Below are 16,594 nucleotides of genomic sequence, written 5' to 3' on the forward strand. Positions count from 1 at the left end.
TGGGCATATTAGTCAATCTCTCTGCTTCATTTTCCTCACCTGCAGCCTGCGGGTGCAAAACACCTCCATTGCAGGACAGTTGTGGTGATGAAATGAGATACTTGCACCTGGCCATATTAGGTTTCAGCACCCCTCAGGACACTATTTACACTGTATAGTCAGTCCTCCTGGAGTTATTCAAAAGCAGTATGTTACTGGACATACCATTCTAGGTCTATGAGCAGTGAAGTGCAGACGCTGAAAACCTTCTGTGAAGGAATGGAAAACTTCAACAGCATGTGGTTTTTTAGGAACCACAGTTATCACTTTCAGGTAACAGATCTCTGAATGTTTTTTCCTTGCAAGAAGGGAAGAAGGAGGGATAAGAGGAAAACAGAGCAATATCAATGAGCTGAAGGCAGGCTGAGAAAGATGCGGGCATGAGGGAAGATCCAAAGATTAACTGGAATGAACTTGGATTGGGTTTTTTGAAAGAAACAAAGTAATTTTAGAGGAGGGGGGAGAAAGCTGGAGAAAGCAGAAAATGGAACTCTAGGATGATACCACTCTGTGTCGGCTGTGATGCTGCTAGTTCGGATGTCTTTCTCTCTGGATGAGGGAGTTGGCTTTCAGAGTGCATAGCAGGGTTTCCTCCTGTGTGGAGTGAGGCGGCCCTTGGTTTTCACTCAGGACTCTGTCGGGCCAGGCATGCTTGTGGCAGCCTTGCTCTACTCACCATCTTGCTCTGGGCAATGCTGGATGTGCTCCAAGACAAGCCCCCGCCTTGCCCACCTCCGCCCCACCCCTCTGCCCCCACTGGACGTGGTATCTGCCTGGGCAGCTGCAGCTGCTGGACGTGCCTGGGCTATCCCGCCAACAAAAGCAAGGGGCAGGCGGCTGGCTCCAAACACCTCAAGAACTGCTTAAGCTTTAGAAAGTTATCTTGTTCAAGTTTAGTCCCTGCAACGAGCAAATCCCCCAAAAGGAAAAACCTGTGTATGTAAGTCACAATCACCACATGGAAGGAACAAAGAACAGAAAATGGTAGTTTCTGTTTTTAGATAAGTGAACTGAGGCACAGAGAGAGTTTCTACTAAGTTCACATAGTGAGTCAGGAACAGAATAACGGAGAAGGAAATGGCAAACCACTCTAGTGTTCTTGCCTGGGAAATCCCATGGACAGAGGAGCTTAGCAGGCTATAGTCCACGAGGTTGCAACAAGTTGGACGTGACTTAGCCTCTAAACAACACCATGATCGTGTGCTAAAGTTAAGTTTTTAAGCACATGCATTTGAACTGATACATTTATATCAACTGATGTATAATAAAAAAGAAACAGGATAACAATATCTCTATTTAATAAAGAGTTATTATTTTATCGTTCATTCAACAAATATTTGTGGAAGTGGCAAGCTATGTCACGCACTTTTATACATCTCTAATCTCCACAACAATGTAGCAATGGTTAGAAAACTAAGGCTCAGAAGAGAAAAACTTGCCCAAAACCAACCACCAGAAAGGTGGCAGGATTAAGACTGGAGCCCAGGTCTGTGGCTCTAAAGCCACCACAAAGCTCCGACTAGAATCATTTCTCCTGCTTACAGGTAAACCTTCACCTTTGCTTCAGTGTCTGACTTTCCTGTTGATGCCACATCTAAGACTCACCCTTTCATTAAGTCTTCTGTGACCTTTGTATATCTCATGATTTTAGCCTTAGAATTGGGGTTGGAGTTCATTCCCACCAGAGTCAAAAAAGAACACATGGTGAGCACCTAGTAATCAGAGGGGGATGTTTACATGACTCCCAGGTGAGAAGGAGGAGACAGAGATCCATGGAGGTGAACTGACTTTCCCAAATGCCATAGTAAGTGTGGGAACTCCAGGGTTCCATGGGCCATTTGTCTAACCCGAAGTCCAGGCTCCCCTATGGCTCCAGGCTGCCTGACAAGGCTAAAATTAAATGATATTCATGCACCCCAGTGAACAGGAGAGAGTGTCCTGAAGAACAAATATATGTATCACATATTTTCAGTGGCTATATCACCAAGTGAAATGTCTACACTGAGCTGAGATCTATATACAGAAAGCAGGTTAAACTATGGTTGAATCTGGTGCCTGTGGGGTGGTAAGTCACATCTGGATCAGATTCAAGCTGCTCTGGGAAAGACATCACCTGGACAGATACCTTCCTGGACATACGGAAGAGCTGTCATTCCGAGATCGTCATTTGGGTTGTCTCTTTCTGGGGAGACATTTTTGCTTTTCTCTAAGAAGATTAATTTACGTTAAGTAAATGCATCTTGGAAGCAGAGGGAAGACAGAGCCAGCCAACCATGGGCTAGAATATAGTGGATACTTGTCCATTTGTCTGGTCTGTTAGCCCTTCCCTGGGACTTGCCCTCCTTCCCATTTCTCCACAGTGACCTGACCCCCTCCATATGCACCTTAGGTAATCAGCTCAGGACTGGGCACCTGACCCGTATTGCATCAGAGTCCCTTTCCTGGGCATTTGGAATTGACCCTGAGAAGGAGAAAGCCTCACTCTCTCTTCAAACAACTGTGGCCTGGACACCTTCTGTCTGTTGTATGGAGAAGTCCTTGATGACCCAAGAGGCACTGCGGCCTTCAGGTTCTGTGAATCAATCCTATATCCTTATAATAAAACCCTCTCCCTCACCCCTTTTCTTTGATTAATCTGAATAAAGTTATCTTGTTACTTACAACCAGGAATTCTTAGTCCAGAATACTTTCTCCTTACTCTCTCCCCCATATCTAGAGGTTTACTGACTCCTATTCTTTCTGCCTCATTCTGTAATATCTCCCACCCACCCCTTCCTCTCTATCCCATTGCCTTTATCAGCACCTTTCCATCTCATACTTCCAAAGAGGTCTACCTACTTCAGTCTGAGCCTCCAATCCATTCTACTGCCAGGACCATCAACCAGAACTCAAGTTTAATTATTGCACTCCCTTGCTTACAGCAATTTTGGAGTCTCTCCAGAGCCTTTGGTTCCAAATCCAAACTCCCAGCGCAGTGCACGGGCGCGGTATGATGTGGCCCTGCCTTCTCGCCCATGTTGCCTCCCCTTCTCTTTGGCCCACTGTAACCCACGCTCCGGCTTTGCTGCACTTCCCAATAACTCACCACAGTTTTGTCGTTTCTGGTTTCCACCTGGAGGGCCCTCTCCCAGTCTTCACCGAACCAACTCCTATGCACCTCTCATGATCAAGAATGAATCCCTACACCTCACTTGTAGCCTAGGTGGTAGAGCATGGACCAGGCCTTGCCTTTCTCCACATTCTCATCTCTGTGACTGCCCAGTAATGTGTCCTTCGGACTTTGCAATGTTCTCCCACTGCTGCTTCCCTAGCAAAATCTGTTATCAGTTGTTTATCTATTCCCTGGTATAGATTCCAGGCAACTCATTGCCTCTACCAGAAGTATTTATGCATAAAGACTCATCTCTGAAGGCAGAACTTATTAAAGGGCTATCAGTGAAAAGATAGGGGAGGCATGTGAATGTCTTGAAAAAGCACACCACAAGTACATAATGTGTGCCCATCTGCTCTCTGCTTGTAAGCATGGAGGCCTCCTGGAACCAGGAGCGAGGCAGTGGGAGAGGAGGGAGGAAGGGGGGGGAGGGACAAGAGAGGGGGAGGGAGAAAACGCTGTGTAGAAGCCACAGGCTCTATGCAGTGCTTCTGGCCTGTCCCAGGACACTGTTTGGTGCTGTGGGCTGTGCCTACACTATTTTGGAGGGCTCCACTCATGTGAGCTATGATGGGGATGATATCTCCTGCAGCTCTGCCATGGAGCAGTCATGGTAACTTCTTTGGTAGGGCAAAGGGCCTCTGCCTACCTATCCCTCCTTGGGTCACTACAAGTCATAGAGGGCAGGGGAGCTTCCCTCTAAATCAGAGCAATGGCCTATCCGGTATAGGACTCCGGCTTGGGCAGAGCCGACCCAGGAGGCCAGGAGGTCTGCCAGCAGAGAACTGTAGTTAATTGTATTGTCTTTCCCTCTGCTTTCGACTCGTCACCACATGAGTGAGTCATCTAATCCGACCATGGCCATTCTCCTGGCCCAAATCTTTTAATGACTCCTCACTGCCCAGCTCTCTTGCAGTGATGAACAATTTTGTTTTTACTAAATACTTTCAGAGGGAAAAAAGCTCTTTTGTATGCCTCCCCAGGATGACACGTAATCTTTATAACATGAGCTCATAAAGGCAGAGGTTTTGTCTTTTTCATCTTTTGTGTTCAGCAGGCCATGGAGCACCTGGCTCATAATATATATTCAATAAATGAGTTAAACTGAACTAAAGGAGAGAGAAAACCTAGAAGATCAAAGGCAAAATAAGAAGCAAACAGCAAAGCAGAGAGAACAGGGGAAAAAGACCTCATTTTCGGCCATGCTTTCCATCATCCTTTTCCAGCATTTTATGGCAGTTCCCTGGCCAGGCTCCCACCCTACAATGAGCCAGGGAAGTGAGATGGCAGAATGATGTGGCTCGTGGGATTTTGCCCCTGCTCTTTGATTCTGATGCTGTGGGGCAGGTGCATTCTCTAAATTACACACTAAGGTGGCAGGTCATTTCTAGCCAACCCAGCCCCACCTGGCAAACGAAGCCTTGGTTTTCAACAGACAGGCATTTTAGAGCAAAGCCAGGAGGCTCCCAGGTAAACTGGAAAACAGATGCTCTTGCCAGTAGCAAACTTGGCTGGGGAGGCCTGGTGGATGCAACATCTGAGGGAGTCCCAGAGACCCACAGCCTGCCAACTGGCCAAAACCTATAAAGGTTCTGAGTCTCAGGTTGCTCAAGTGGCATGCTCAGGACTTTCTGGGACACTCTTCTTTGAACATTTCCACAGTAAGTATGTCCCTCTTTGAAGCTGTTTCCTTGTTTGCACCAGGGGATGATCCTACATAGCTGAGTGTTTGTTTTTTTAACATCAAATGACACTCAGTACAGGGCGGCCGTCACACAGCTCATTGTCTAGGTGCCTCAGAGACTTCATCTGTAAACAGGTAGACCAGTACTGATTTTACATGAATATGCTGACGATTAAGTGAAGTGGAATCTTTAGGCATTTACCAAAGGTTTCACAGAGTTTATGTCAACTTGGATGCTCTAAAGCCAAACCCAGCTCATCTCAGGATCTTCAGATCAGGTTATCTTCCTGGCAGGTGGGAGTATGCTACAGTATATCTAGATTTCTGAAAGGTAGGTGACAAAAGTGTGTCTGGAAATGCTTTTAGACATGATGAAAACATGTGGCCTAAGCATCAATGGCTCTGACTGCCTAAGTAATTAACAAAATGCTAATATCAATAAGGACAGACTTTCCTATTATGCATAGGGCTCTAGAATATGAATAATTATGATTTTTTCAAATTAGTGATCTGCATTAAGATAGAAACTACGCTTATTGAATTTGGAAATTATCCCAAACTGGGACAAGAGCAAAAAGCACAAGATTTCAACAGAATGAAAAGATGGACCAAAACCATCATGATATTCAGTGGGAAAAAATGTAAAGGCTTACACTTGGGTTAAGAAAAAAATAAAAAGAACTCAGCTGGAAAGCACAGAATGGGGAAAACAAGTATAAAATTCATGCTAAAAAGTAACAGGAAAAACTACACTTAAAAAATAGATCAATATGAATCATTGGTGTGATGTAACTACTGAAAAAACTAAGGCAATCTTGGGCTGTATTAATCAAACAACAGTGCCCAGAAAAATAGAGAAAATATTTTCAACATGCTCTAACAGATACTCAAACTGGAGGTTTTCTAGAGAAAAAAAAAATAACCAGAATAATGGAAAGTCTAGAAGGTTATGTGGTCTGAGAAGCAGGTGAATAAAAAGGAAACAAAAGGTAAAAAAAGTGGGTTTAGTTCGCTTGAGAAAGAGACTTGGAAGAGACATTCTATCTTTAAGTGAAAGGAAAGCTAAGACATATGCTGTATTAGAACCATAGGCTTGAACTTTAAAATGATTTAAAAGTGGACTTTAAAAGGAGGAATATTTCAGTTCAGCATAGCAGAAAGGACTCATGGTTATGAAAGGGCTGCCACAGCTCCAGGGGCCATGACCACAGTCAAAGACAAAGTGCGGGAAGGGTGACACTGGAAAGCTCCTCCCTGCTAGTTGTTTCTTTTATCAGGAAGTAAAATATCTTCTGTAAAAACTCTGCAGACTTATTTTATTCTATTAGCAAGAATTGAATCATTTAGCTACCCCTAACCTCATGCGAGGGAGAAGGCAATGGCACCCCACTCCAGTGCTCTTGCCTGGAAAATCCCATGGACGGAGCAGCCTGGTAGGCTGCAGTCCATGAGGTCGCTGAGTTGGACACAACTGAGTGATTTCACTTTCACTTTTCACTTTCACTCATTGGAGAAGGAAATGGCAACCCACTCCAGTGTTCTTGCCTGGAGAATCCCAGGGATGGGGGAGCCTGGTGGGCTGCTGTCTATAGGGTCGAACAGAGTCGGACATGAGTGAAGCGACTTAGCAGCAGCAGCAGCAGCAACCTCATGCGAAGAGTTGACTCATTGGAAAAGACCCAAAAGATTGGGGGCAGGAGGAGAAGGGGATGACAGAAGATGAGATGGCTGGATGGCATCACCGACTTGATGGACATGAGTTTGAGTAAACTCCGGGAGTTGGTGATAGACAGGGAGGCCTGGAGTACTGCGATTCATGGGGTCGCAAAGAGTTGGACACGACTGAGCGACTGAACTGAACTGAACTGCAAGAGAGATTGGGAAGTTGAATGTCTAGCAAAAGAGAATGGTCAAGGGATATATGGAACTGACTTAAGCCAATTACAATTAGGTCAAACAAAAAAATCTTTTAAAAGCCCAAAGAATAATGGAGTGGGAAATGAAAGAGCTTGGGTCCTTGATGATATCATTGAGCCATTAAACCATCTTTCAAATAGTCAACCTCCCGTCTTTTAGAGTGGGAGAAAAATAAATGAGAATTTGATTAAGCCATTGTTGATAACATGTTCCTTGCAGCCAAATGCATGCTAATAGGTACAAAAATGATATTTATGAAGGTAACTAGGAGTACATCCAACTGGACTATTTATAGTCCATTCATTCAACCAATTTAATTGAGTGTCTACTTCCTTCCAGGTACTAGCTAAACTCTGATAATATGGTGGTGGTTTAGTTGCTAAGTCATATCTGACTCTTGCAACCCCAGGGACTGTAGCCTGCCAGGCTCCTCTGTCCATGGGATTCTCCAGGCCAGAATACTGGAGTGGGTTGTCATTTTCTCCTCCAGGAGATCTTCCTGACCCAAGAATCGCTACAAGGGAAGCCTCTGAGAATGTAATGGTGAACAAAACCAGACAAAAGCTTGCCGTCATGGAGTTTACAGCCTAGTGGTAAAGACAGGCACAACTGAAACAACTCGCAAAAAAGTATAAAAATGTAATTCCCATAATTCTATGAAGAAAAGATACATGGTACCGTGTGTATGTGCTGCTCAGCTGTGTCCAGCTCTTTTTGATCCCATGGACTATAGCCTGCCAGGCCCCTCTGTCCATGGAATTTTCTAGGCAAAAATACTGCAGTGGTTGTCATTTTCTACTCCAGGGGATCTCCCTGACCAGGGATCAAACCCATGTCTCCTGTGTCTCCTGCACTTGCAGCTGGGTTCTTTACTACTGCGCCACCTGGGAAACCAGATACTATGGTACTGTGGGGGCATATAAGAGGAAGTAAGCTGGAGATGGAGTTAGGAAGTCTTCCCTGAGAAGTGAGCATTAGTCTTAGATCTGAATATGCACATTCAGGCTGATGGCTTTGCCCAGAATGGCTCCTCTCATCTTGCCTATATCTTACTGCCTTGCTGAGACCTTGCCATCCTCCCAGCCATCTACCTGTCACCTTTTCATGAAATACTGACCTTTCAACTTGAAGTGACCTAATCCTTCTTTAAGCTCCTTGGGATATGCTCTTACTCTGCCTGACAACTTGAATACTTGTTCTGCTTACCTCCTTACTCCTGGTCCACTTCTTCAGGAAAACGTGGACTATCTCTTGTTTCAATTAAATATCTAGCAAATTGTCCTATACTTAGCCAACATTCAACACTTATTTTAATTGAATTTTAAAACTATATTTTATAGTTGTTTACTTCCATCTAGTTTTGAAAAACGATCTGATAGCTTTAATATTCTCTGTGAGATACTTCCACAAGTCCAGATAACTAGAATCTTGAATTGTTGCCCATAAACTGGGTTTTGAAAAACTATTAAGTTATATTAATACCCTGTAGTGTTTATAACCTAAAAGATACTCAGTTCAGTTTAGTTCAGTCACTCAGTCGTGTCCAACTCTTTGCAACCCCATGGATGCAGCATGCCAGGCTTCCCTGTTCACCACCAACACCTGGAGCCTGCTCAAACTCATGTGCATTGAGTTGGTGATGCCATCCAACCATCTCATCCTCATTCATCCCCTTCTCCTGCTTTCAATCTTTCCCAGCATCAGGTGCTTTTCCAGCTAGTCAGTTATTCACATCACATGGCCAAGGAGCTTCAGCTTCAGCATCAGACCTTATTTCCTTTAGGATTGACTGGTTTGATTTCCTTGCAGTCCAAGGGACTCTCAAGAGTCTTCTCCAACACCACAGTTCAAAACCATCAGTTCTTCAGCGCTCAGCTTTCTTTATGGTTCAACTCGCACATCCATACATGACTACAGGAAAAACCATAGTTTTGACTAGACACATCTTTGTCAGCAAAGTGATGTCTCTGCTTTTTAATATGCTGTCTAGATTGGTGATAGCTCTTCTTCCAAGGAGCAAGTGCCTTTTAATATCATGGCTGCAGTCACCACCTGCAGTGATTTGGGAGCCTATGCCACTGTTTCCACTATTTCCCCGTCTATTTGCCATGAAGCGATTGATGGGACCAGATGCCATGATCTTCCTTTTTTGAATTTTGAGTTTTAAGCCAGCATTTTCACTCTTTTCTTTCACTTTCATCAAGAGGTTCTTTAGTTCCTCTTAACTTTCTGCCATAAGGGTGGTGTCATCTGCCTTTCTGAGGTTATTGATATTTCTCCCAGCAATCTTGATTCCTGCTTATACTTCATCCAGCCCAGCATTTCGCATGATGTACTCTGCATATAAGTTAAATAAGCAGGGTGACAACATACAGCCTTGACATACTCCTTACCCAATTTGGAACCAGTCCATTGTTCTAGGTGTGGTTTTAACTGTTGCTTCTTGACCTGCATTTGAATTTCTCAGGAGGCAGGTCAGGTGGTTTGGTAGTCCCATCTCTTTAAGAATTTTCCACAGTTTGTTGTGATCCACACAGTCAAAGGCTTTGGTGTAGTCAATGAAGCAGATGTTTTTCTGGAAATCTTTTGCTTTTTCTATGATTCATTGGATGTTTAGACATTGGCAATTTGATCTCTGATTCCTCTGCCTTTTCTAAATCCAGCTTGAACATCTGGAAGTTCTTGGTTCATGTACATCTGGAATTTCAAGTCTTCTGTTGAAGCCTTGCTTGGAAAATTTTGAACATGACTTTGCTGGCATGTGAAATGACTGCAATTGTGCAGTAGTTTGAACATTCTTTGGCATTGACTTTCTTTGGGACTGGAATGAAAACTGACCTTTTCCTGTCCTGTGGTCCCTGCTGAGTTTTCCAAATTTGCTGGCATATTGAGTGCAGCACTTTCATGGCATCATCTTTTAGGATTTGAAATAGCTCAACTGGAAATCCATCACCTCCACTAGCTTTGTTCATAGTGATGCTTCCTAAGCCTCACTTGACTTCATACTCCAGGATGTCTGGCTCTAGGTGAGTGATCACACCATCATGGTTATCTGGGTCGTGAAGATCTTTTTTTTTTCATATAGTTCTTCTGTGTATTCTTGCTACCTCTTCTTAATATCTTCTGCTTCTGTTATGTCCATACCATTTCTGTCCTTTATTATGCCCATCTTTGCATGAAATGTTCCCTTAGTATCTCTAATTTTCTTGAAAAGATCTCTAGTCTTTCCCAGTCTATCGTTTTCCTCTATTTCTTTGCATTGATCACTGAAGAGGGCTTTCTTTTCTCCTTACTCTTCTTTGGAACTCTGCATTCAAATGGGTATATCTTTCCTTTTCTCCTTTGCTTTTCACTTCTCTTCTTTTCACAGCTATTTGTAAGGCCTCCTCAGACAACCATTTTACCTTTTTGCATTTCTTTTTTTGGGGATGGTCTTGATCACTGCCTCCACTAAATGTCATGCACCTCTGTCCATCATTCTTCAGGCACTCTGTCTATCAGATCTAATCCCCTTTTATCTTTTTGTCTGTTCTACTGTATAATTATAAGGCATTTGATTTAGGTCATACCTGAATGGTCTAGTGGTTTTCCCTACTTTTTCAATTTAAGTCTGAATTTTGCAATAAGGAGTTCATGATCTGAGCCACAGTCAGCTCCCGGTCTTATTTTTGCTGATCTTCCCCATCTTCGGCAGCAAAGAATATAATCAATCTGATTTCAGTACTGACCATCTGGTGATGTCCGTGTGTAGAGTCTTCTCTTGTGCTCTTAGAAGACAGTGTTTGCTATGACCAGTGCATTCTCTTGGCAAAACTCTGTGTTTCTGTCAACTATCATTATTTATATGAGCTGAAATTTCATAGCTTATTTTTTAGATTATGAGGACCCTTTCCCCTTACTATAAAAGGCAAGGTGTTGGAATTTCCCAAAGACGCGTGACACTTTTCACATCTTCTAAGGGGTCTGGCTCTGTTTTGCATTTCCACAGTTGTCTCAGAAGGTGCAGTGCCTTTCCTTTAATTCAGACACTGTTAATCTTCACAGTTGGTTTATAAAACGGAACCTAATTAAGGCATACTGTAACACAGTTGCACACTGTTGAGGGTGGACATCTTCTAAGAGATCATCTAGTGACAGAGATCCTGACAATTGTCCTAAACCACGAAGACAGTAAGAGTTGTCCCCTTGGACAATCAACTGCATCTCTGATAGTAGGTCCCTCCTCCCCATCCCCCCACCCTGGCCTCCACCCACAGACTGTCAGAGATTTACTGAAAAAACTATTCTTAGTCTTTAAGAATTACACAACTTGGCTATGGTTTTTCCAGTACTCATGTATGGATGTGAGAGTTGGACTATAAAGAAGGCTGAGCGCTGAAGAATTGATGCTTTTGAACTGTGGTGTTGGAGAAGACTCTTGAGAGTCCCTTGGACTGCAAGGAGATCCAACCAATCCATCCTAAAGGAGATCAGTCCTGGGTGTTCATTGGAAGGACTGATGTTGAAGCTGAAACTCCAGTACTTAGGCCACCTGATGCAAAGAGCTGACTCATTTGAAAAGACCCTGATGCTGGGAGGGATTAAGGGCGGGGGGAGAAGGGGACGACAGAGGATGAGATGGCTAGATGGCATCACCGACTCAATGGACATGAGTTTGGGTAAACTCCGGGAGTTGGTGATGGACAGGGAGGCCTGGCGTGCTGCGGTTCATGGGGTCGCAAAGAGTCGGACATGACTGAGCGACTGAACTGAACTGAGGACACTCCTGCAGGGAGTTCAGTAGTTATCCTCTGGGTGGAGGTATTACCAGGTTCTAAAGCTGTGGCAGGCAAGAAAACGACCAGTGGCGCCAAGTTCAAAGCTGCCAAGTGTCTTTCCAGAGTCGTGAGGGAAAAGAAACATCCAAGAGCAAATGTTCCTTCTGTCCTCCAGGTGCAATAGAAGGGGGTGCTGAGGATCCATCTATGCCGGCTCGCGCTTGGGGAGAGCTCTCGGTGCCTACCTGCCAACCAGAGGAAACTCGCTCCTCTCGGAGAGCATGGGCACAAGGGATCCCCGAACTTCAGGGACCCGGCTCAGGGTAACTTCTGTCCCATTTGCGGTCAGATGAAAGAGGCGCCCTTCCGACGTCACCCCTGGAGGGCGTGAGCAGCAGCTGAGGTCGAGTCGGGGGCGGGGTCGGCTGGTCTCCCCGCCGCCCGAGCCCAGGGCGCTTCCCGGTCCTCCTCCTCCTCCGCGCGGTAACTGGCTGCATCCCCGCGGCCCGGCACAATAGAGGCTCCGCCCTCCCTCCGCGCCAGCGCTCCGCGGCGCCCTGGCCCAGCAGCCCTCGCCCCCGCCGCCGCTGCCGGCCCCGCACTCCCACAGGGCCCGGGTGCGCCCCCAGGCTTCCCGCCGCCCGCCCCGGCGCGCCCCGCCCCGCCCGCATCCGCCCGGACCCTTTCCTTCCACCTGAGCCCTCTGCGGAGGACGACGCGCTCGCCTTGCCACCTCCACCTTCCTTGTCACCTCCTCCTGCGCTGCGCCCCACTGTCTGCCGGCCGATCGCGTCGGGAAGGAGATGACCAGGGTCTCTGGGGCGCACATTCCTGCCCTGCCCGGCCGCGGCCAGCTCTAGAGCAGTCCCTCTGGGGCTCCAGCCGAGACACCCTCTCGCCTCACTCCTTGCTGAGATACCCGGCCCCCCACCCTCCGCACCGGCCCCCAGCCGCTCTTCCAAGGGGCCGAGCTCCCTCCGGTCGCCTTCCTCATGGCCAAGCCTTTGCTGCTAGTTCTCGGCTTCGCTCTGGTTACGACTCTGGGCTGGGGGTACAGCTCTCCCCCCACCGGGACGACCGAGCCCCCAGACGCGCAGACGGTGGCGCCCACAGAGGACGAGACTCTGCAGAACGAAGCAGACAACCAGGAGAACGTCTTATCCCAGGTAGGCGGCGAGGCCCCGCACGCTCCGTTTGCCCCAGTGGCGGTCGGAGCCTTAAGACGGTCCTGCTGAAGCGTTCGCAGGCAGCTGTTGGTGCCTCCATTACCGAAGGGGAGGGCTTTTGCTTTTCATGTATCAGAACATTTTCTTAACTGGAGAGACATGGGCCCTGCTCTCAAAGTCACGGGGTCTTTGAAGGTTACAGAATCAGGAAAAAGGAGAGGAGAAGGAAGGGGAGACACCTCACAACTCCCTGAGAAGAAAGAAAAAAATGTCAAAACCTTTGGGTTCAAGGGTTGTGGAAAGTATGGCCATGTCTTGTCTGTGTGGCTGTTTGTCAGAACTGGAATGTGCAAACAGGCGGGCATGTTGGACGGAAGGCAGATGGTGTAACCCACAGGGAGATATTTCATGACACTGAGTGAGCCGCCCAGGGAGGAAACAGCAGCAGCAAGTGTGATGAACATGAGGTGAGCCCCAAAAGGAGGACAAGTGCCCCCCTCACACTGGGGAGATGAAGTGGAAATGCAGCTCCACTCAGCTCTGGCAGATGGTGTCGGAGCGGGGAGTGACAGCTGCTAGGGACAGGATCTGTAACACGTCCTTTTGCAAAGAGCTTTCACTTGTTTAATTTGACTCAATCCTCATGCGTGCTTACTCCCGTTCTATAGATAAGGACCATGAGGCTTGAAACACTAAAGGGCCCTAGAGATGGGTAGAGCCAGGGCCTCTGACCATCTTCAGCCCTGATCTCATGACAGTAAAAAAAGAGTTCTCTCTAGACTGTTTATTTCGTGCTTTCCAGGACGTTGTGCGTTGGCTGTCACCTTAATCCTAAGGAGGAGGCATGGCTGAAAAAGGATCTCTATAGTGCTGCCTCTGCCTCTACTAAGCCCTTGGACTGGGGTCCTTGACTCCTTCCTGTAGAAAGAATGATCGGCTCCACTTTGGCCTTTATCAAACACTAGTCACCTCACCCTTCCTTTAAAAATTATGCTAATACATGCCCTATACTCATCCATAACCTCGCACTGACCCCTAAATCAAAAAGACTTAAAAATCCATCACACCGGGGCTCTGGAGGACCATCAACAAAAACTTTCCTGAAACTTGAGCCTCCTGAAAGGAAGGAATTCACCCAGAGTCTCTGAGTAGGGCTATATAGGAATCTAAGCAGAGTTTCAGAGAGCAGACAGCTATGATTTTCCATCGGCCCGTAAAGACCGGCCACTTAAGTCATCTTGAACTACAACTCTGTCTTCCACTGATCCATTCTGCCTTTGACAATAGTCCTAACACAAATATTGGTATTAGAAGAAACCCAACCTTTGCAAGAAAAACGTTACAAGACTTCTTTCCCCCAACTGCATCCCAGGAACATATCCACTCCAACAAGCTCAGAGCTTGCCTGCCAGGGTCATTAGTCAAAGGAAGGGAACCGTTCCCTGTGCCCACAGAGGGAGCCGTGACCCTGGGGATATAGGATGTCTTGCAGAGGAGCTGGGGAGGAGCCTTGTCCCCAACAAGTGCCTAGGATTGTGGTTCCAGCAAGCCTGCCATTGCGTGTTTTCCTGCCTGGGCAAGCACTCAGAAGGAAATGTTTAGCACTGTGGAGGCAGCGAGTGCTGCCAATTTGCTTTCCTGGCTTTGGCCTGGGGTTTGGGTGCAGAAGCTATTCTAGGAGCCAAATGAACCCTTGGGCTGAGTGAACCTACTGACATCTGCATCGGTCTCTCTCCTCCCAGTTTTTTTCCAAATCTAACTCATCCTTTGAGACCAGATCAGATACCACTTCCTTCTAGAAGCCACACTCTGTGGCCTTCTGTTTGTGCTCCCACTGGACTCCCACATCCGGGGTACTTATCACTCTCTGCTTGGTGTGTTCGTAACTTATAGACCTCTTGCACAGTATGCTCTTGAGAGCAGGCTCTCTGGCCCATTCATTGCTTTACCTCTCATAGCACCAAGCTCAGTCCCAAGGTGGCACTCCATAAATGGTGAATGAATGAAGGGGAACAGAAGCCAGTAGTCTTGACATTGGAATGTCAGTTTTCCAATCCCTCCATCAATCCCTTCTCCTTTCCCTTTTCAGTCTAAATCTGGATTCTAGCTAAGGCAAGTACTATTGGAAGAATAATGGAGCTTATTTGTTTTTTTCCCTTAAGTGATAAAAGACTAAGGCTCCCTGAGAAATACACTGCTTTCCAAAATAAGTAAAGAGAGATGAACTCAGAGTGCCTTCCAGGAAATGCTAGAGTCAACAAATTGTGTTGCGATGACCCCTTCAACTCCACACCAGAGTTATCGGAGATCTCTGGCTAGCAGGGCATCTGACAAAGTAAATGTAGAGCCTTTTTTCAGGACCCTGACTGATGCTGGCGTTTGCACAGCCCCAACCTGGTCTCTCTCTCTTTGTCTAGTTGCTGGGAGACTATGACAAAGTCAAGGCCGTGTCTGAAGGCTCGGACTGCCAGTGCAAGTGTGTAGTGCGACCCCTGGGCCGAGATGCCTGCCAGCGGGTCAACGCGGGGACCTCCAGGAAGGAAGACTTCTACACAGTGGAAACCATCACCTCGGGCTCATCCTGCAAGTGTGCCTGTGTTGCACCTCCCTCCGCCCTCAATCCCTGTGAGGGAGACTTCAGGCTCCAGAAGCTTCGGGAGGCAGACAGCCGGGACTTGAAGGTAGGACCTGGTGGAGGGTGATGCCTGGGTGAGAGAGTGCCTTAGGGACCCATGAGTCTGACAAGGTTTTTGCTGGGGATCAAGGCCTTGGAGTAAGTGGGCCCTGTTTTAGCCTTTAAAGGAGGTCAGGCTCCGGGCCGGAGAGTGTTGCGTGTGGATCCGGAGCTGATGAACTGACAGACTGGTCATTTGCAACTCTAACGTCTAAGGGTAATGCCTAGAGCAAAGTATGCCTCCCTCTCTTTTGGAGCCAAGGAGGCCGGACCTGGGAGCAGCTGCCAGACCCAGCTAGCCAAAAGAACTCAGCGTTCTTCTCTGGGAAAGTTACTGCCATGATTTACTGTCGGCACAGCAGGCGCCCCCGAGACACACGGAGAGCAGTGAGCAGTCCTCAGTGCAAGGGCTGGGTGCCCCGGGGAAGAAGAGGCCTGGGGCCTGCTCTAGGTCCAGTCGGCAAACTGCAGTCCTACAGAGACACAGACCTAGAGAACAAGTGTGCGGATCCCAAGGGCAAAGAGGGAGGTTGGGAGGAACTGGGAGACTGGGATTGGTGCATATATACTATTGATACTGTATATAAAATATATAACTAATAAGAACATACTCTATAGCACAGGGAACTCTACTTAATTCTCTGTGGTGACCTGAAGGGCTTCCCTAGTGGCTTAGATGGTAAAGAACCTGCCTGCAATGCAGGAGACCCAAGTTCAGTCCCTGGGTCGGGAAGATCCCCTGGAGGAGGGCATAGCAACCCACTCCAGTATTCTTGCCTGGAGAATTCCATGGACAGAGGAGCCTGGCGGGCTACAGTCCATGGGGTTGCAAAGAGTCAGACACGAATGGGCGACCTGAATGGAAAGTAAATCCAAAAAGGAGAAGATATTTGAACATCTGACATGACTTAGCAACTGAACAACAGCAATAATATGTACGTGTGTGGCTGATCATTTTGCTGTGTGGTAGAAACTAACACAATATTGTGAAGCAACTATCCTCACAATGGGATCCTATAATCCTGGACCTCGGGGTGGGGAAACTCGGGCCCTGTTTGGGGCAGCCGCAGAGGTCAGCTGAGGGCTTCACCTGATCCCCACCTTCCCCTCTTCATCTGTAGCGTGGGCTCATGGGATAAGCTTGATTTAGAGTCAGACTTGGGTTCAGATCATTGCTAGTGCTTGCTGCATGGTGATATGCAAGTT

At 47.0% G+C, this 16,594-nt stretch overlaps 1 protein-coding gene across 5 annotated transcripts in view; it reads left to right on the plus strand.

The window, feature by feature from the left end:
- Positions 1 to 12,029: 12,029 nt before the first annotated feature.
- The window catches only part of OLFML2B (olfactomedin like 2B), a 45,277-nt gene continuing 40,712 nt past the window's right edge, over positions 12,030 to 16,594 (plus strand). For 3 of the 5 annotated variants that reach the window (XM_043875714.1, XM_043875715.1, XM_043875718.1), the window contains exons 1-2: positions 12,034 to 12,714; positions 15,132 to 15,395. In XM_043875714.1, the coding sequence (XP_043731649.1) occupies positions 12,541 to 12,714; positions 15,132 to 15,395 (438 nt within the window). In that variant the 5' untranslated portion in view covers positions 12,034 to 12,540. Of the gene's footprint in view, positions 12,715 to 15,131; positions 15,396 to 16,594 lie in introns of all 5 variants that reach the window. The other 2 variants (XM_043875716.1, XM_043875717.1) reach the window with 2 other exon arrangements.

This window comes from Cervus elaphus, chromosome 20, assembly GCF_910594005.1.
Source record: "Cervus elaphus chromosome 20, mCerEla1.1, whole genome shotgun sequence".
NCBI classification, from domain to species: Eukaryota; Metazoa; Chordata; class Mammalia; order Artiodactyla; family Cervidae; genus Cervus; species Cervus elaphus.